At 40.2% G+C, this 21,875-nt stretch overlaps 1 protein-coding gene across 1 annotated transcript; it reads right to left on the bottom strand.

Moving 5' to 3' along the window:
* Positions 1-4,262: 4,262 nt before the first annotated feature.
* Positions 4,263-8,280, bottom strand: LOC106836861 (lysozyme C, milk isozyme). The gene is made up of 4 exons (XM_014850098.3): positions 8,035-8,280; positions 6,811-6,972; positions 5,880-5,958; positions 4,263-5,531 (listed from the first exon to the last, which is right to left on the bottom strand). The coding sequence occupies exons 1-4, from the start codon at positions 8,171-8,173 to the stop codon at positions 5,465-5,467; spliced, it is 447 nt and encodes a 148-aa protein (XP_014705584.1). The 5' UTR covers positions 8,174-8,280; the 3' UTR covers positions 4,263-5,464.
* Between the last annotated feature and the right edge of the window lie 13,595 nt (positions 8,281-21,875).

Genomic DNA, 21,875 nt, shown 5'->3' with positions numbered 1-21,875 from the left:
GACCTCATCTTAACTAATTACATCTGCAATGACTCTATTTCCAAATAGAGTCATGTTCTGAGGTACTGGGAGTTAGGCCGTCAACATTTCTTTTCTTGGGGGACACAGTTCAACCCATAACACCAAGTAGTTAGTGTCAGAGCTGCTGTAAGAATTCAAATAGACTCACAAGTAGGATCACTTTACATGGAGCCCTATATGAGTCTGTATGCTTGTAATGCATTTATCCCACATGCATTGGATATAGCTCTAAATTTTAGTTGAACCTCTTTCCTTTTAGGCAGAGTGAAGTTTTGAGATTTATATCTTATTGTCTTGCTCATGGTTGACCCTTACCAGTTTTATTGTTTTAAACAGCTTTATTGAGGAGTAATTGATATACAATAAACTGCACATATATGTATATTTTTTTGCTGAGGAAGATTAGCCCTGAGCTAACATCTGTTGCCAGTCTTCCTCTTTTTTCACTTGAGGAAGATTAGCCCTGAGCTGACATCTGTACCAATCTTCTTCCACTTTATATGTGGGTCACTGCCACAGCATGGCTAAGGAGTGGTATAGGTCCATGCTGGGGAACTGAGCCCGTGAACCTGGGCTGCTGAAGTTGAGCACACCGAACTTAACCACTGTGCCACAGGGCCAGCCCTGAACTGCACATATTTAAAGTATATAATTTGATAAATTTTGACAGAGGTATAAACCCATGAAACTGTCACCACAATAAAGATAGTAAATGTATCCATTCCCCTGAAAACTGTCCTTGTGTCCCTGTGTGGTCTCCCCCTCCCAATCCTCCTATGCCCCATCCCAAAGCAACCACTGATCTGCTTTCTGTCACTGTAGGTTAGTTTGCATTTTTTAGGGTTTTATATAAATGGAATTAGGCAGTACATACTCTTTTTTTGGTCTGGCTTCTTTTAGCATAATTATTTTGAGCTTCAATCCTGTTATTGTATGTATCAATAGTTTGTTCCTGTTTATTGTTGAGTAGTATACCTGTATGTGGAAATGTCACAGTTTGTTTCTTCATTTATATGCTGATAGACATTTGGCTTATTTCCAGATTTTCGCTGTTACAAATAAAGCTTTTATAAACACTTGTGTGCATACGTTTGTGTGGACATTTATTTCCTTTATTCTTGGGTGAATACACAGGAGAGGAATGGCTGGATCGAACTGAGAAGTTGTTTTCCAAAGTGGTTTCACTATTTTACATTCCCATGAGCAGTGTTTGGGAGTTCATTCCTTCAACACTTGGTATGGTCAGTCTTTTTTAATTTTAGCCATACTAATGGGTGTGTAGTGGTATCTCATTGTGGTTTTAATTAACTTTACCCTAATGATTACTAGTGTTGAGCATCTTTTGTCAGGTGCTTATTTGCCATCCATTTATCTTCTTTCATGAAGTGTCTGTTCTGAGTTCCCTTATTCTTGACGGCAGTCATCAGAGGGGTCTGTCACCCTGACGTCCAAGCTTTTCTTTCCCTCCTCTTGAGCTGTGAGGTCAGTATTGCTCAAATAAGGACTTCTGAAAATGCAAACAACCAACCCGATCTCCTTTTTCTAGATAAAAGGAAGCTTATTGGAAGCCAGACAGAGAAAGACGAACTCTGTATGACTCCGCTCATAGGTGGTAGTTAACATATAGACAAAGAGAACTGATCGGTGGTTACCAGGGGAAAGGGGGGGTGGGGGGAGGGCACTAGGGGTGAAGTGGTGTACCTACAACATGACTAATAATGATGTACAACTGTAATTTCACAAGGTTGTTAACTATCATAATCTTAATAAAAGAAAGGAAGCTTATTGGTTTTGAATAAAATGATACAGTACAAGATCAAAGCATTAACTGTGTGCGGTATGAATTTTTCTCATCCAGAGAGAACTTTTCTGACTCCGTTGGTGGCTGTTCTTGACCCTGGGATCTGCTCTGTTATAGTGTGAAATGATTGCTTGCCTTTCTTTTTCTTTCTAGTGCAGCTGCCCTCTGGGCTTGCTCCTTTGGTGTAGCCAAAAAAAAAAAAAAAAAAAAAGAAAGAAAGAAAGAAAAAAAAGGAAGAGTTTTGCTTGATTTAGTAGCTCTGAGGTGAAGTATTTCAAAGTCCAATTTATATCTAGATTTTGGGATGATGGAAAAAGTCTGCTGTTACCTCTTTTGCTGCTTTTGGTTTTTAAATCTTTATTTATTAAATGAGCAGAAAAGTTCACACCTGGTTAGAATCACAGACATGTGTCTGCTCCCTGCTCTTCTAATACTACAGAGAGCTCTGAGATGAATAAAGATAACAAGAGCAGCCATATGGATAGCGAGGTGATTCTGCACCATTTACTGAAAATAGCATCCTTTCCCCATTGCAATACGGAACTCCCTTTGTCCTATCAGCTGACCATATTTGTGAGAGTCACCATTGTGTTTCACTAATCTATTTGCCTATTTTGGCACCAACACCACACTATCATAAGTACTACAGCTTTGTAATAAATGTTTTTGTCTGGTAGTATGTGTCTTCTCATTTTGTTTTCTTTACCTCAGTTATTCTTGAGTTGATTTTTTTAAGTTGATTTTTATAGGATTAAAAAGAACAATGTTGTATTTCTAGGAGTGAATAAAACCAACATTTACAAAAAATGTACAAACACTCAATATTGATTTTATGTAGAGAGAGGAAAGGAGCTACATTAGATTTTGTTTAAGGACTCATTTATATTAGTTACTGGTTGGATTATTCTTGGTGGGGACTTTAGGTTCCCTCCCTGGGATTGTAATATGACAAAGGTCAGGGCCTCCATCGAAATCCCTTTTCTGGACAACCAACCACAAAGAATTGGTTCAGTAAACATATTGTAACTAAATATAATGCAAAGCTATCAGAGGTACAGAATCTGCATCCTCACAGTAGAGCCTTGCTAGTAATCTAATTGGGGGTAGGATTTGTGGTGAAGAGTGAAGGGAGTGACTCTGAGAAGTTACGGGGGTGGGGAAGAGTATTAGTCAGTTTTGTTTTTTTTTTGCATTGTCATAAACCACCCCAAAACTCAGTTGCTTACAACAGCATTTATTTTTCTTGCTCCTGGGTCTGGCGGATTGTTGGTGGAGTGGAGTGGGGAGGGGACTCTACTTTAGAAGCCAGGATTTGGGCTGGGTTCAAGTCTGTTCCACATGTTTCATTCTGGGGCCCAGGTAAGGGTGGGGGGACAGTGGACACCTGGGGCATGCTCTCTTCTGGAAATCGCAGAAGCGCAAGAAGCGAAACAAAACTGTGCAAGCACATTTTTAGTTTCTGCTTGTGTCACATCTGCTATCATTCCATTGGCAAAGCAAGTCACATGGCCAAGCTCAACATCCATGTGGTGAGGAAATATACTCTGTCCACTGTAGTGCTCTGGAAGATCACATGACAGAGGGAGGAGGGTAAGGAACTGGGAATCATAATTCACTCTACCACAGGAAAGGACAGGGTTCTTGGATTGTGAGAACCCAGCTTGCTGCCTCCTGGAATGTGGAGGTGCAGAGAACTTCCTCCAGAAAAATTGGGGGAGAATTAGCTCTATTAAGAAGCTGTGTAATGTTGGTGCCAGAATATAAGCTGGCCTCTCTTTATTTTCTCTTCACTTTACTCTTCTGTTCGTCCATTCCTTTCTTCTCCTATCTGGGAAGCTTCAACTGGGGCTCAGCCATGGTGATGCCAGCCAGACCAGGAAAGGAGTCCAGCCAGCAGCTGTAGCAGCAGCAGCAGCAGCAGAAATGATGATATCCATTCAGAGAGCTCGCTAACTGGAAGGTGGCAGCTGCAGGAGCAGCAAGGCAGTGACAGTGGCAATCAGAGAAAGAGACCTCAGTGTCCTGCTTTCTATCACACATGGAGTGTGGTCAAATAAGATCTAGTCTTCAAAAGTACTTTGTAATCTATTCTAACAGACATTGTATCAGGAGGTTAAATGGAAAACTCTTTTTGTCTTCCTTTCAGCAGAGGCCTCAAGACAATAGATGCTACATTTCAAAGGGAAATGCAAGACTACGAATATTTACAAAAGGAGATTGTGGAAGTATGTTTTTGTATCTTTGGTTGATCTTCCATTGTCAGTCTATAAAAGATGTCAGAGAGGCCAAAAAAGAGCTGGAGAGAGGAGAGGACTCCTTGCATGGCGTTGGTGTGGTTTCATTAACTGAGGGTGACCGGAAAAGTCATGGTACTTGCCTGAGTTTTTGTTCAGAGGCAGGAGAAGAACGTACCTCACACAATAAATTTCAAGGGATGGTGGGGCACAAAAATACTTTTATATGGTTATATCCTGGGAAGTACACTTGTTCAATGAAACATTTACTCTCTAGGAATGTAAGTGATTATCATTCACTTTATTAAGTGATTTGTTAATTACTATGGCAGAAACTCCTAGCTGTCCACCGAAATCCATTCTCCCCTTTGCCACAGTAATAGTTTTGTAGCAGGACACCTGGCTGCCTAGCTGGGGACTACATTCCCCAGGCTCCTTTGAAGCTAGGAATGGCTTGTGATTAAATTTCTATCTTTGGAGTATAAATGGAAGTGAAATGTGCCTCTTCCAGGCCTGGACCTTAAAACATTGTGTGTGTGTTTCTCCAGACTTATTCCCCTTCCTGAAAATTGAGGCATGGAGTGCCTTCAATCCAGCTTTGTCTGTGTGGGTGAGGACAATGCCCTAGGGCACTGCTTCTCAAAATTGTCTATGCATAAGGATCACCTGGAGAGCTCATTAAAACAGATTAAAGGCAAGGATTCAATAGGTCTGTAGTCAGCCCAAGAATTTGCATTTCTAACAAGCTCCCAGGTGATGTTAATGCTGGCACACTTTGAGTAACACTGCTGTAGAGGTTGGTGGAGACGCAAGATGGAAAGAATCTAGGTTTCAGAATGTCTGTCTGGGACAAAGGAGCCTGTCTACCCATCTTGGATTGTTGTGTGAGCACCATATTTTGTGGACTCTGTTAGAGTGCTATAGTTATTTACCCCAGCCAACATAATCATCCTGATATTCTGCTAATTCCCCATGTCTCAACCAAATCTCTCCCACAATTTTCTTCTGTTTCATCATGAACTTTCCTTCCTGGATGGAGAATAATATTAGCCATCTCTACTAAATGAATTTCATAACAGCTGGCATCATAAGAGCTGACATCTATCATGCTATAGTCAGCTGTCAATTTTAGCCTCAAAAAGTTCTCAAACAAGGATTTTCCTTAACTATCTTTCCAGAGGAGACATGGAAAACTTCAGTGGTGAGCTTGGAAAGAACAGGATTTCCAGCTGTCTCTATCATGTAGCAAGCGTCCATCATACCCCAGCCCTTAAACATGCTACAGCTGAACTTGATTAATTTTTATTCTGGAGGCAGAGATTGGGGAAGATTCAAAGCTTCCAAGAACCTTGAGGAATTGCCTTGCCTTCTGGGCCATCTTCTCCAGGGACCACGTTCAAGGACAGTCTCACAGGTTACAGCTAGCCAGGTATTCGGACAAATCCTTGTCTTTGCAGTGTTTTACCCAGGCCTTCCTAAAGAAAGAGAAATAAAGCATAGATCAGAGGCAGGGGCAGGAGTCTGTAAGGGGCTCAGCTGAGAGAGAATATAGGGCCTTCAGGCTGAAGTCAGTTTATGCTGTGGGAGAGTCCCAGGAGGGCTTGTCCATCTAAGACACATGTGGGTTGGTACTGCAGCGATGCCTGGGGTGCATGCATCACAATAGTGTTCTGCCTCTTTTCACAGCAGGGAAACAGTCTCAACTCCTTACAAAGCCCAGGGAAATTCCTACAGCAAAGATATGGCTTACATCAGCATCCCAGATACTGTCTGGGCCCACCTCTGGCAGAATGACTGGTCTCTGTCCTTCATGTTCCACTTACCAGGCAGACATCCCTTTAGGATCTCTCACAACCCTCTTGGCACAGCTGATGTCATCATCGATGTTATCATCCAAAAGTTCTGAAAGAAAAAGTAGATGAGTGGGGAGGGAAAAATCCCTTTTCCCGTTTTATTTTTATTTATTTAACTTTTTAAAAAGATTTTTCCTTTTTTCTCCCCAAAGACCCCCGGTACATAGTTGTATATTTTCTTTTTTAGTTGTGGGTCCTTCTAGTTGTGGCATGTGGGATGCCGCCTCAGCATGGCTTGATGAATGGTGCCACGTCTGTGCCCGTGACCCGAACCGGCAAAACCCTGGGCCGCCGAAGTCGAGCGCACGAACTTAACCATTTGGCCATGGGGCCAGCCCCCCTTTTCCTGTTTTAATAATCAATCATTTCTTGAGGGGGAATTCTTAGAGGAAACTGAGCCTTGGGATTCATGAACCCTTTATCTGTAGAGCCCTTCTTTGGGCTTGGCTTCCATTTTGCCTGGGATTTCTTGCCTTTGCTTAGAATCTCTCTCTGAGCTCTGTTCCTTCCAGAGACCATCCAGGACCTGATGTACCAGGGAGAGCCTTTGTTTTCAGGAAACCGCTTAGTATGTCCAGAGTGCTGTGAGTGGGTATGTGCAATGGTGATGCAGTGGTGTGCCAGGAGTGTACCAGGAACAGTATAACATGTCTTGAGGGGTGGGGACCCATGAAGGTGAGGCTCAGTCATGGGTCAGTGTATCTCTCTTCCTCTTTTTTGGCAGGAGGATCTCTGTGGAATCCTGTTTTAGTGTGAGGACTGTTCAGGGCCCTTTTAGTCCCTATACTTAGCTTCCCCAGCACAGACCGAAGGTCAGGTGTTAGGGAGTAGTGCATTCAATTTTGCACCTATTTTACCTGCCACCACCCCACCCATCCCTTAGAGGGGAGAGAGTCCTTACTGCTGCACATTATGTTGCAGGCATTTGATGAAGAACGCTTGTTATCTTTGCACCACCACTTGTTGTTCAGCTGGAAGAGCCCATAGTCACTACTGCCATTGGCATTTTTTCCATTAAAGGCCCGGGTGTTGAAGTTACTCTCATACTCAGCCATGCAGACCCCTGTGTGGGAGAGAACAAAATGTGTGGATAGAAAGGGAGAGTGCTCCATGATGAGATGCAACTTGTGCTGTACTAGAGCTACCAGATATGAAAGTCCATTAAGACTGAGATGAAAAACTATGGAATCCTAAACATTAGAGGTCATTGATAATCCATTGTGTATTCCAAGAACTAAGCAATAGTTAGTCCATAGTAAGTGTGTAATAACAATTTATTAAATAAACACATTTGGAATGCCCAATAATCAGTCAACCACAGTCTGTTCTCCAGTTTATCTTTTCAGCCTGATCTCCCAGCCAAATATCCACTCTTGCTGTATATATTCACTTTTGCTCTATATCCCAAGGGATATGCAAGGGAAGAGGTGGAGAGGTAGTAGAGGAGAATCCTAGGAAGGAGGTCCAGAAAGACCATCCTTGTGGGTGACAGGAAAGAGTAGGTTTGGCATGGAGAAAATAAAGATATTTAAGGGAAATTGAAATAGCTTCATGTATTCTCACCAATGAGATGGGTGACTGAGATTCTCAGTCCTTCTTGCAACCTTGCCATTGCCTCACCTTCTGTTCTCACAATCCCCATCTAACTCCCTTGTGACACTGGTAGAACAACCTTTAAGCAAACTTAGCAGATGTGGGTTATTTTTTGGCAGACAAAAGGGTAGAGGAGAGGATGGGATGCAGCATCTATTGTGCTCCAGAGACCTGCACTGAAAAGGATGCAGGTGAAAGCAAAGGTGATGGCAGCAAAAAAGGAAATAGGTTAGTCTCTGGGTATGTCCAAGGAAATATCCCAGACCATTGGGTGGGAAGGCGATTTTGGGGAGAAGCAGAAGAAAGTCTGTTATAGATAAGATAATCCCTGATGGAGAGAGAGAGAAAAGGAGAACCAGATAAGAAAGATAGAGCAGAGAGGGCAGAGACAGGAAGAGCACTCAGGGGAGTGGGAGAGAGTCCTGACAAGTGAGGAAATTATGAGGTGAAAGGGGAGAGATGGCTGGTTTGGGAAAGAGGGCCTCTTTGGGAAGAGACAGAAAAGATGGATGGATGAGTAGTTCATACTCACAGTTTGCCAGGCTGTAGCCACCAAAACCATCCATTTCCTGGGCCTTTAGCTTGTGGGCCAGCTCACACTTGGAGAAGACTTTGGCCTCGTAAACTGCAAAGAAGCAGCTGAGGAGGGAGATGATCAGAGTGGACCTCATTTCTGAAGCTAGTGGAACCCAAGACTGTTATGTCCAGGACACTGTGATCTCTTATACCCTCCTGGCACAAAGGTGTCTCTGAGTAGGCAATAGTGCTGGTATCTGTGCCAGGAAGAAAGACTTGGCTGCCCAAGGCTAATTCTCCAAACTGGTCCAGCCAGTGTGAACTTCAGGGAAGGGGATGTAACCAAGAATGGTACCAGGAATAAAGTCTCGGTTGGGGGGAGGGTCCTGGACTTGGGCTAATGCATGGAGGGGGGAAATGGGGAGAGAAGGGAGTTGGCAAGAGAAAGAAGTGTGATTTTCAAGGCTCATGCTTTTGTTCTAATGTCCCCAAAGCGGGTTGTCCCTGTATGCTCTGCTGAACTTTGGCTCATTATCTGTGCTTGGCTGAAGGTATTTTCCCACTCAATCTAGACGGGCATCACTGAGTTTGGAGGGATTGAGGATCTTCTGGTGCCTGCAAACAGTAAAGCATTGGTTGAATAGGAGATCACTAGAGGCTAAGTTAATAATATCTCTACATCTAAAAGAAGTCATCAGATCTATCTCTAATATCTGTGATCACTGATCGTCAAATATCTTATATTACAGTTTTCCAGAGAAACAGAACCAATAGGTTGTGTGTGTTTGTGTGTAAGTATGCGTGTATGTATGCATGTGTTTATTTATTTATTACAAGTAATTGGCTCGTGCACTCATGGAGAAGTCCAAACACAGGAGAATCAATGGTCTAAGTTCCAGGACAAGTCTGAATCTGAGAACCAGGAGAGCTGATGATGTACGTTCCAATCTGAATCCTAGTCTGAAGGCAGGAGAAGGCAGTTAGACAGAAAGAGTTCTTTCTTACTCAGCTTTTTATTCTATTCAGGCCTTCAACAGATTGGATGAGGCCCATCCACAATGGGGAGGGCAATCTGCTTTACTCAGTCTACCAATTCAAATAGGAGTCTACCAATTCAGAAACACTCTTAGAGACATACCTAGAAATAATATTTAACCAAATATCTGGGCACCCAATGGCCCAGTCAAGTTGACAAATAAAATTACCCATCATACATCTGTTGAGATGGTACAGTGGTGAGAAATGTATGACATCCTGAGGTCCACCATTCCATTCTCTGAAATGTCTCTTCATTATGGTATGTAGAGTTATTTAGATCTTTGCTACCAGAAGTATGTTCCATGGACCAGCAGTATTAGTATCACTTGGAAGCTTGTCAGAAGTGCCAAATCTCAGGCCCCACCCAAAACCTACTGAATCAGAATCTGTGTTTTAACAAGATTCCCAGTTGATTCATGGGCACATTAATGTTTGGAAGCACTGATTAAGTGACATGCTTAACTTTGTGAGGTTAATCTTGTGGGAAACCTACCTCCTTTCCTCCCTCCATCCCTTCCTCCCTCCCTCTCTCCCTTCCCTTCATCATTCCAACAAACATTTATTGGGTCAGTCACTATGTCAGGCACTAGAAATACTTTTCCTAGGAACTTGTTGGAGATAATTTTGGTGGTTGGCTAATGAGTCTGTGTTAGCAAGGCAGTTCTGATAATCTACTGGTATCTTCTGAGCTTCCTTATTCCTTGAATAATTGGGTATTCTGCCTTTGGACCTTACTCTTTGATACAGGGAACATAGGCAGCAACAGGGCCAAACTTAATAGGAATCTGGCTAATACAGGGTATGGGAGATGCTGGCTTTGGCACCTGTGACATATTTAACAGGTAAGATGTTGAGATGTAGAAGGTTGTATAGGCTGCCAGGGACATATGGATATCATAGGTCTTCACCAAGAAGCAGGGCTCAGAGCCCGAAGGCCAGAGAGTGAGCAAGAAATAGTCATGAGCTGAAGACCTCAAAAGGCATTGTTTTGTTCTTGTGCCAGAGAGCACTTGCTCTTCTGTCTTTTATGTTTTCTGCTAAGTGTGAATAAGCAAATGCTCAAAGGGAGTGATAGAACCACACAAGTGGAGCTGTCTAACATACAGCAGAAATTTGGGGAGAATGCTATATTCTTATACCAATGGCCTCTTTAGGCTTGTGGGGAAATTGCTCTGTATTGTCCTATGTTTTCTTAAGAGTTTTATAGGTTTAGGTCTTACATTTAAGTCTTTGATCTATGTTGACTTAATTTTTGTATATAGTGTTAGGTAAGGGTCCAGCTTCATTATTTTGCATGTGGATATCATTTTCCCAGAACTATTTGTCAAAAAGGCTGTCCTTTTTTCTAGCTTTATTGAGATATAGTTGACATATACATTGTGTAAATTTAAGGTGTAAAACGTGATGATTTGATACACATATATTGCAAATGATTACCACAGTAGAGTTAGTTAACATCTCCATCACTCATATAATTACTGTTTCTTTTTTGTGTCAAGAACATTTAAGATCTACTCTCTTAGCAACTTTCAAGTATATAATACAACACTGTTAACTATAATCACGATACTGTACATTAGATCCCTAGAAGAAAAGACTGTCCTTTATCCATTGAATGGTATCTTAGTCCATTCAGGCTGCTATAAAAAAATAACTGGTAGCTTATGAACAACAGACATTTATTTCTCACTATTCTGGAGTCTAGGAAGTCTGAGATCAAGGATCTGGCAGATTTGCTGTTGGTGAGAGCCTGCTTCCTATCTGGTCATCTTTTCTCTGTAACCTCACATGGTGGAAGAGGTGAGGGATCTCTGTGGGACCTCTTTTATAAGGGCACTAATCCCATTCATGAAGGCTTTGCCCCTATGACCCAATCACCTCCTAAAGACCCCACCTCCCAATACCTTCACCTTGGGGGTTAGGATTCCAACATATGAATTTTAGGGGGATACAACATTCAGACCATAGCAATGGTCTTGGCACCCTGGTCAAAAATTACTTGATCATGTGTGTGAGGATTTATTTCTCATCTTTCTATTCTATTGTATCGGTCTATATGTCTGTCTTTATGCCAGTGCCACACTGTTTTGATTGCTGTGGCTTTGCATTAAGTTTTGAAATCAAGAAGTGTGAATCCTGCAGCTTTCTCCTTCTTCTTCTTCTGTTTTTTGAGGAAGATTAGCCCTGAGCTAACTACTGCCAATCCTCCTCTTTTTGCTGAAGAAGACTGGCCCTGAGCTAACATCCATGCCCATCTTCCTCCACTTTATACGTGGGACGCCTACCACAGCATGGCTTTGGCCAAGCGGTGCCACGTCCGTACCCAGGATCCCAACCGGCAAGCCCTGGGCCGCGGAGAAACAGAACGTGCAAACTTAACTGCTGCGCCACCAGGCCGGCCCTGCAGCTTTCTTCTTTTGCAAGACTGTTTTGGCTTTTTGGGGTGCCTTGAGACTCCATATGAGTTTTAGGATAGATTTCTCGATTTTAGCAAAAAAGTCATTGGGATTATAATAGGGATTACAATGAATCCGTAAATTGCTTTGGAAAGCGTGACATCTTAACAATATTAAGTCTTCCAATCCATGAACATGGGGTGTGTTTCCATTTCTTTTTATCTTTAATTTCTTTCAGCAATGTTTTGCAGTTTTCAAAAATGTAAGTCTTTTATCTCCTTGGTTAAGTTAATTTTTTTTAAGTTAATTCTTAAGTATTTTGTTTCGATGCTTTAGTAAATGGAATTTTGTAATTTCCTTTTCTGATTATTTTTAGTGTATAGAGATGCAACTTAATTTTGTGTATTGACTTTGTATTCTGCTACTTTACTGAATTCACTTATTAGTTCTAACAGATATTTTTTTTTTGCGTGTATAATCTTTAGAGTTTTGTGTATATAAAATCATATTATCTGTGAAGAGAGATAATTTTACTTCTTCCTTTCCAATCTGGATGCCTTTTATTTCTTTTTCTTTCCTAATTGTTCTGGTCAGGACTTCTAGACTATGTTGAATAGAAGTGACAAAAGCAGGCGTCCTTGCCTTGTTCCTGATCTTAGAGGAAAAGCTTTCAGCCTTTCACCATTGAGTATGATGTTTGCTGTGGGTTTTTCCTATACGGCTATTATTACATTGAGGTAGTTTTCTTCTATTCCTAGTTGGTGAGTATTTTATCATGAAAGTGTGTTAAATTTCGTTGAAAACTTTTTTCTGCATCAATTGAGATAATTGTGTTTTTTGTCCATTTTGTTAATGTGGTATATTAATTGATTGATTTACATATGTCCAGCCATCCTTGCATTTCAGGAGTAAATCCACTTGGTCATGCTGTATAATCTTTTAACATGCTGCTGAATTTGGTCTGTTAGTATTTTATTGGGGATTTTTATACCAATGTTCATAAAGATATTGGTCTATGGTTTTCTTTCTTTCTTTCTTTTTATTGTCTCTGGCCTCATAGAATGAATTAGGAAGTGTTCTTGGTAGGTTTGGTATTTCTGGAAATTTGTCCATTTCATCAAGCTTATCCAATTTGTTGGTGTACGGTTGTTTTCATCATACTCTCTTACAATCCTTTTTTATTTCTGTAGAATTGATAGCAATGTTTCCACTTTCATTTCTGATTTTAGTAATTTGAGTATTCTCTCTTTTTCTCAGTCCATATAGGTAAAGCTTTGTCAATTTTGTTGATCTTCTCAAGAACCAACTTTTGGTTTCATTGATTTTCTCTGTCGTTTTTGTATTCTCTATTTCTTTTATCTGTACTCTAATCTTTATTATTTTCTTCCTTCTGCTAGCTTTGAGTTTAGTTTGTTCTTCTTTTCTAGTTTTTAAGTTGTAAAGTTAGATTGTTGATTTGAGATCTTTCTTTTTTTTATGTGTTTATAGCTATAAATTTCCCCCTTTCACTGTGTCCCATAAGTTTTGGTATGTTGTGTTGTTATTTTCATTTATCTTTAAGTATTTTTAAATTTCTCTTGTGATTTCTTCTTTAAAAGAAGCTACATAATTAGATAAAGAGCTGGGCTGCCCCACTCATCAAGTTCCCCTTTTAGAAACCCCTGGGTAACCTAGATAACTGACTACTTGGGTAACCTTGCTTTTACTTTCCCATGCTTTAATTCTCATTCTTACGTATTAAGTTCACTAATAAAGAATGAACCCTTGAAACCCTAGCCACCCCACCCTTGAGCCCAATAAAGACAGAAACCCAGGTTGATACTCTCTCTCTCTCCTTGTGATCTCACTGTGTGGCCCCAGGTGTTCTGGGTACCCTCCAGGATCTGTGAGTAATAAACCTTGTTTTTTCAAAGTTCCCTGATGGTTATTGTTGAGGTACATCTTGCAACAACAGGGGCTGGTCCAGCCACAACACTGGCTCTGATTGGAGAAATGTCTTTGGGGGCTCACCACAAGTAGTATGGTCCTAGGTGAGTGCCCCTGTGCATTTCTAGCCAACAGTATCACTATCAATAGACTGAGATGGACACAAAACACACATTTTTTGGTTTGCATGTATTGAACCATTCTTGCATCCCAGGCATAAATCCCAGTTGATCATGATATGATCTTTTTAAAGTGCTGTGGAATTCAGTTTGTTATTATTTTGTTGAGAATTTTTGCATCTACATGCTTCAGGGATATTGGCCTGTAGTTTTCTCTTCTTGCAGTGTCCTTATCTGGCTTTGGTATCAGGATAATGCTGGCCTCATAAAACAAGTTTGGGAGTATTCTCTCCTCTTCAATTTTTTGAAAGAGTTGAGAAAGATTGGTGTTAATGCTTCTTTAAATATTTGGTAGAACTCACTTGGGAAACTATCTGGTCCTGGGCTTTTTTTTATTGGGAGATTTTTATTTAGTGATTCAATCTCCTTACTTGTTATTTATCTGTTCACATTTTCTATTACATCATGATTCAGCCTTTGTAGGTTGTATGTTTCCAGGAACTTACTCATTTCTTCTAGATTGTCCAATTTATTGGCTTATAATTATTCATAGTAGTCTCTTATGATCATTAGTATTTCTGTGATATCAGTTGTAATGACTCTTTTATCACTTCTAATTTTATTTATTTGAATCTCCTCTCATTTTTCTCAGTTATTCTAAAGTTTTGTCAATTTTTACTATCTTTTAAAAAAACCAGCTCTTCATTTCATTGATCTTTTCTTTTGTTCTTCTGTTCTCAATTTCACTTATTTCTGCTCTGCTCTTTGTTATATTTTTCCTTATCCTGATTTTGGGCTTACTTTGTTTATCTTTTTCTAGTTACTTGAGGTGTAAAGTTAAATTTTTTATTTGAGATTTTTCTTTTTTCTTTTCTTTTTTTTTTAAAGATTGGCACCTGAGCTAACATCTGTTGCCAATCCTTTTCTTTTCTTCTCCCTAAAGCCCCCCCAGTACATAGTTGTGTATCCTAGTTGTGAGTGCCTCTGGTTGTGCTATGTGGGATGCTGCCTCAGCATGGCTTGACAAGCAGTGCCATGTCTGCACCCAGGATCCAAACCGGTAAAACCCTGGGCCACCAAAGTGGAGCCTGCGAACTTAACTACTCAGCCATGGGGCCAGGCCTTCTTTTTTCTTAATGTAGGCTTTTATTGTTATAAACTTCCCTCTAAGCACCACTTTTTTTTTGTATCCCCAAGGTTTTGGTATGTTGTGTTTACATTTTCACTTATTTCGAGACATTTTTTGTCTCCCTTTTGGTATCTTCTTTGAGCCACTTGTTGTTCAGGAATGTATTGTTTAATTTCCACATATTTGTGAATTCTCCAGGTTTTCACCTGTTATTGATTTCTAGTTTTATACTGTTGTGGTTGGAAAAGATACTTGGTATGATTTTAATCTTCCTAAATTTACTAAGGCTCATTTTGAGACCTATCATATGATTTATTGTGGATTTATGTTCCATGTGTGCTTGAGAAGAATGTGTGTTCTGCTGTTGTTGGACGAAATGTTCTATATATGTCTGTTAGGTTCATTTGGTCTAAAGTACAGTTCAAGTCCAATGTTTCCTTATTTCTTTTCTGTCTGAATGATCTATTCATTATTGAAAGTGGGATGTTAAAGTCCCCTACTATTATTGCATTGTTGTCTATTTCTTCCTTCATTTCTGTTAGTATTTGCTTTATATATTTAGGTGCTCTGACGTTGAGTGCATACATATTTACTAGTGGTATGTCTTCTTGACGAATTGACCCTTTTATCCTTATTAATGACTTTCTTTTTTTTTTTGTTACAGTTTTGGCTTAAAGTCTATTCTGTATGATATAAGTATAACTATTTCTGCTCTCTTTTGGTTTCTACTTGTATGGAATATTGTTTTCCACTTCCCTTCCTTCACTTTGAGCCTATGTGTGTCCCTGAAGATGAAGTGAGATTCTTGTATGAAGCCTATAGACAAGTGTTGTTTTTTTTTTACTCATCGAGCCACTCTATGCTTTTTGATTAGAGAATTCAATCCATTTCCATTTAGAGTAATATTGATAGGTAAAGACATGCTAATGCCATCTTTTTAATTGTTTTCTAGTGTTTTTGTAGTTTTCCTTTTCTCTTCTTCCTCTGTTGCTGTCTTCTCTGTGAATTCATGCTTTAATTCCATTCTCTTTATCTTTTGTGTATCTACTGTAGGTTTTTGCTTTGTGGTTACCATGAGGCTTACTTAAAACATCTTATAACAGTCTATTTTACACTGATATAAACTTAACTTTGCATACAAAACTATCCTTTTATTCCCCATTTTGTATTTTTGATGTCACAATTTACCTCTTCTTATATTGTGTATGTAATTTATATTGTGTATAATGGAACAGATTATTGTAGCTCTAGTTATTTTTAATACTTTTGTCGTTAAATCTTTATACTATAGTTAAGTGGTTAACATAATCATATTACAGTATTAGAGTAATCTTACTTTGACCATATATTTACCTTTATCAGTGTGTTGTAAATTTTCATGTTACTAATTAGTTTTTTCATTTCAGCTTGAAGAACTCCTTTCAGAATTTCTTGCAAGAAAGATTTAATGGTGATAAACACCTTCAGCTTTTGTGTGTGTAGGAAAGTCTTTATCTCTCCTTCTTTTCTGAAGGATTAGTTTGCTGAATATAATATTCTTGCTTGGCAGTGTTTTTCTTTCAGCATTTTGAATATATCATCCCACTCTCTCCTGGCCTGTAGGTTTTCTGCTTAAAATCCACTGATAGCTTTATGAGTTTCCTTGTAAGTTACAATCTTCTTTTCTCTTGCTGCTCCTGAGATTCTCTTTATGGTTGATTTTTGACAGTTTTATCATAATGTGTCTTGGAGAGGACGTCTTTAAGTTGAGTTTGTTTGGTTACATATGAGCTTCATAAACTTGAATGTCCAAATCTCTCCCCAGATTGGGAAATTCTCAGCCATTATTTCTTTAAATAAGTTTCCTGTTCCCTACTGTCTTTTCTCCTTCTGGAATTCCAATAATTTGCACATTGATCCTTTCGATGGTATCCCATAGATCACATAGACTTTCTTCATTCTTTTTCTTTGTTCTGGACTATATCAAATTTCCTGTCTTCTAACTCACAGGTCCTTCTTCCTGCTTTATTCATTATGCTGATGATGCTCTGTGTTCCATTTTTCATTTCATTCATTGTATTCTTCAACTCTAGAATTTCTGTTTGGTTCTTTTGGTATGATTTATATATCTTTGTTAAACTTCCCCTTTTGTTTGTTTATTGTTTTCCTGATTTCATTGAATTATCTTTTGGCATTTTCATGTAGCTCATGTAGTTTCCTTAAAATAGTTATTTTGAATTCTTTATTGAGTAAATTTCAGATCTTCATGTGTTTTGGATTGGTTACTTGGATTCAGTAGACCCCCCTTATCTGTGATTTTGCTCTCTGTATCTTTAGTTACCTGAAGCCAAAGATGGTCTGAAAATATTAAATGGAAAATTCCAGAAATAATTCCTAAGTTTTTAATTGTGTACCATTCTGAGTAGTGTGATGAAATCTCACACCATCCACCATCCTGCCCAGGATGTGAATCATCCCTTTGTCCAGTATATCCATGCTGTATGTCGTACCTGCCCATGAGTCACTTAGTAACTGTCTTGGTTGTCAGATTGACTGTTGCAATATTGCAGTGCTTGTGTTCAAGTAACCCTTATTTTACTTAATAATGGCCTCAAAGCACAAGAGTACTGAGGTTGGCAATTTGTATATGTCAAAGGGAAGCCGTACAGTGCTTACTTTAAGTGAAAAGGTGAAAGTTCTTGACTTAATAAGGAAAGAAAAAAATTGCATGCTGAGGTTGCTAAGATCTATGGTAAGAACAAATCTTCTATCCATGAAATTGTGAAGAAGGAGAAAGAAATTTGTGCTAGTTTTGCTGTCATACCTCAAGTATGTATGTATAGGAAAAAACAGTATATATAGGGCTTGGTACTATTTGTGGTTTCAGGCATCCACTGGGGGTCTTGGAACATATCCTCTGTAGATAAGGAGGGACTACTGTATTATTGTGATCTTTTGGTGGTATCATATTTCTTTGATTTTTCATGTTACTTGAAGTTTTGTGTTGCTTTCTTCACACTTGAAGTAGAAGTCACTTCCTCCAGTCTTTAATAACTTCCTGAGGCAGAGAAATACCTTCCATCATCCCTGCTAGGGATTCCGAGTCTGTTTCAGACTTTCTACTGATACACTTGTTTCATGCTTCTTGCTTCCTCTTGTGGCAGAATTTTTAACCTTGTATGCCTTTTCTTGATTCTGCAATGCACTAGGCCAAATGCTGACAGTCTCCCTTTTGTTTTCCCAGTAGTGGCCTTAAAACTCAGGTTTGTGGTTCCTCCATGGCACGCAGATTCTGGCTGGCTGTCTGTGTGTGTTCACTGGCTGCCTGCCAAAGCTTGCTCTTGTGGCCACCATTGGGAGCGCACACAGGGACACGGCCACAAGGGTGTGTGTGAGTGAGGCATGCAGAGTGCTTAGGGTGCCTATGGGCCAGTTGAGGGGATCCACAGGTGAAGTGTCCCCAGTGGGTGGGTTTCTTTCTTTTTTTTTTTTTATTGAGTTAATGATAGGTTACAATCTTGTGAAATTTCAGTTGTACATTAATGTTTGTCATTCGTGTTGTAGGTGCACCACTTCACCCTTTGTGCCCACCCCCCACCCCACCTTTTCCCTGGTATCCACTAAACTGTTCTCTTAGTCCACATTTTTAAATTCCTCATATGAGTGGAGTCATACACAGATTATCCTTCTCTAGCTGGCTTATTTCACTTAACATAATTCCCTCAAGGTCCATCCATGTTATTGCAAATGGAATGATTTTGTTCTGTTTTGCAGCTGAGTAGTATTCCATTGTATGTATGTACCACATCTTCTTTATCCATTCATCTGTTGATGGGCACTTAGGTTGCTTCCATGTCTTGGCCATTGTAAATAATGCCGCAATGAACATTGGGGTACATAGGACTTTTGGGATTGCTGACTTCAAGCTCTTTGGATAGATACCCAGTAGTGGGATGGCTGAATCATATGGTAGTTCTATTTTTAATTTTTTGAGGAATCTCCATACTGTTTTCCATAGTGGCTGCCAGTGGGTGGGTTTCTTGATGGAGTTGGCAATGTAGCTTGTAGGATCTACATTCCTTTACTGCCCTCTAAGAGTCCTACCTGCCACTCCCCAAGTCTCCCCACCTTGAGTGTTAGAGCTCATGATTTAGTACTCTGGATATGGTGAGAGAGAAATGAGCCATTTTGGCAGCATTATGTGCAGCTGAGGAAGCTGGACACTTACTCATACACTCTCACTTCCCCCTGTAAGAGAAATTGGGGACAAGAAGATTTCTCTTGGACCTAAGTTGTGCCACCTTAGGGGAGGGGTAATTTGGGTAGAGTCAAACTGTTCCTCTTACACTTCTCAATGCATCCAAACTCGTATTTTTTTTTCTCCAGTGATGTGCTGGAACTTCTCTGGTGGAAACCCGGGCTTCCCCAAAGGCTCTCTCACCTATGGTTGATTGTCTAGGACAGTGTTTTCAGGGTCCCAGACTGTGGCTGAGAGAGGCTGGAGCTTGGTTCTCAGGCCACTGCATGGATCCAAAGTCAGAATTGAGGTTCGTAAGCCTATTGCCTGACATAGGGGTGGGTGAGACTTCTCTTGAGTCACTTCGTGTATGGTTCTGGGTCCTGTAGCTTTCACAAAAGCAATTCTGTCCATGGATGATGCCACATTGTTATTTTTGTTGGGGGAGACAGGAACGAAGGACATTGTATTCAGCCATGATGCTGACTTCATGTCATACATCATGTTCTTGAATTTTTGCAGACTTTCCATTAGTTCTTTGAGCATCTTTAAGACAATTGTTTTAAAGTGTTTGTCTAGTAAATCTGCCAAAAGGTCTTTTACTAGGACAATTTCTGTTAATTTATGTTTTTCTTTGAATGAGCAATGCTTTCCTGATTCTTTGTATGCCTTGTAATTTTTTGCTGTAAACTGGACATTTAAATCTTATAATACAGTAACTCTGGAAATCAAATTCTCCCCTGTTCTCCAGGTTTTGCAATTTTTTTTTTGCTTTGATTGTTGTAGGCTGTTTCTGTGCCAGTGGCTAGCCTGAGGTGTTAACCTAAGGTCTTTTCTGAGCCTGAACCTTTCCCTGGGCATGCAGAGTAGCTTTCTAATTTCCTCCATATATACAGTTTCTTTTGAATGTCCTAGTAATTAATGTATGGCTCCCAAAGGCGGATCAAGAGAAAAGTGGGAGAGGGGAAGTTGCTGGCCCATTAAATCCCCTGGAGGGGGAGGGGCTTGCAACAATGGGGGAGGTACAACAACAATGGTTGCTGACCTCTTTGTCTTCACCTTTGTGGTCAGAAGCAACAATCAGTGACCAGAGCACAGATAACTGATATTTGGAGGACAGGATTGTTTTGCTCACACTGGGTCTCTTAAACTGAGCACAAGTTGCTGCTGGAACACTGCATGGCTGCCTGCCCTGGGGCTAGGGAGCAGGGGATAGGCAGCTGCTACAATGTTAAGTGCTGAAATGGACTGAAATTAACCACAGCTTACCATTCAACACTTCCTCTGGAAGTTACAAGCCTTCAAACAGACTCTAGAATTCCAAAACAGTGACGTCAGATTCTACCAGTGCAATTTTTGTCTAGGTGGGGAGACAAATTCTTGGTGTTTCCTACTTTGCCGTCTTCCCAGAATCCTCTATTCTATTCTTGATAGGTATTTGGGTAATTTCATTTTTGGCCATTATAGATAGTGGTGGTATGGGCATTCTAGTATGTGTCTTTTGGTGAACATATGTATACATATATGTTAGATATATATGTAGGAGAAGAATTTTGGATTAGAGATTGTTCAGCTTTAGTAGATAAGCTCCAAACAGTTTTCTAAAGTGATTATACCTACATACACTACCACTTGCAGTATATGAGAGTTCCAGTTTTTCCACATCCTCACCAATACTTTTGAGATGTAAAGTTAGATAGTTTATTTGAGATTTTTCCTCTTACTTAATGTAGTTTATCACTATAAACTTCCCTCTCAACGCTGCTTTTGCTGCATCCATTCCTCCCCCCCACCCCCCTTTTTTTTGCAGTAGGCTCTCTGGTTCTTTCCACCTTTCACCTGCCTGACCTGGGGAAAAAAAAAGAATCAGAGTGAGTCTTAGAGCTGCAAGTCTAGGTCTGAAGTCAGATTCTAGACCTCTAGGTGTGGAGTCCCAAAGTCTCAGAAAGGTATGGAGTCCTTACAACTGCAAGGAACATTGCAGAGGCGTTTTGTGGGCCTGTGTTATTTCTGCGCCACTTGCAACTGTTGATCTGGAAGATTGCATAATAAAAAAATTCATTGGTTTCGTCATCACTTGAATATTCTACCATGCAAATCCCTGGGGAGAGAGGCATAAGCATGCAGAATGGGAAGAGAGTCTTCAGCCAGTGAGTTGAGACAGGTAGAAAAACAGAAAAAAGGGAGGCAGTAGAAAAACTTATCAACTGAATGAGGAGAGGGAAGAGGAGAGAGTGGCTCAAGGGATCATACAGTTTTCCAGGGTCTCTTCTATCCTCTTGGCTTGTGCAAGTGACCTCACACTTCTGGCCATTAGGTCTCTGGTCAGGTCACATTTATTATAGATTTTGGCTTCATAGGCTGCAAGAAGGCAGCAAAGGAGGGAGACGATCAGAATATACTTCATCTTTGCATCAAGTAGTGTTAATAATGGCATTCCAGGGCTGGATTGCCTCATATCACAGAGCATGATAGTTTTGAGTCAGTAACCTTAGTGCAGACACCTGTGTGTCAGAGGATGGGAGAGTTGCTCTGGTCTCATCCCCTGAACTGACCCAACCAATATGGACTTCATGGAGGGTGGGAGGACACATAGAACCTGAGGATAGAATGGAGATGCTCTATGCCTGAATCCTTGGTTAGATGGGGCAGCATCAGAAAATGTCTAGGGAGAGACTAGGGAGGAAGGAGAAGTATCTGTGTTTCCCCAGAGCAAAACCAGAATCTATCTTAACTCATCATAATTGGAAGTTAATATTGGCATAATGATTTTCAGTTTACACATCCCATCACACTTTTGATTATTATGTGTCAAGCACTGTCCCAAGCACCAGAGATACAGCAGTGAATAAATCAGACAAAAATCCGCACCCCTAGGATGCTTATATTCTTGTGAAGAGCTAGAGTCATACATAATAATATTAAGTGGTCAAAAAATTTGTCGAGTGGATAAATTATAAGATTTCGGTGGTTATGGTAAAGGGAATATTGGAGGGTTTTTGATATGTCAGGATCTCTCTCTAAAATCTTTGG

The sequence above is a fragment of the Equus asinus genome, chromosome 22 (genome assembly GCF_041296235.1).
Source record: "Equus asinus isolate D_3611 breed Donkey chromosome 22, EquAss-T2T_v2, whole genome shotgun sequence".
Lineage (NCBI taxonomy): Eukaryota > Metazoa > Chordata > Mammalia > Perissodactyla > Equidae > Equus > Equus asinus.
The sequence above is the reverse complement of the archived record's forward strand: the minus strand, read 5'-3'. Positions and strand labels throughout refer to the sequence as shown.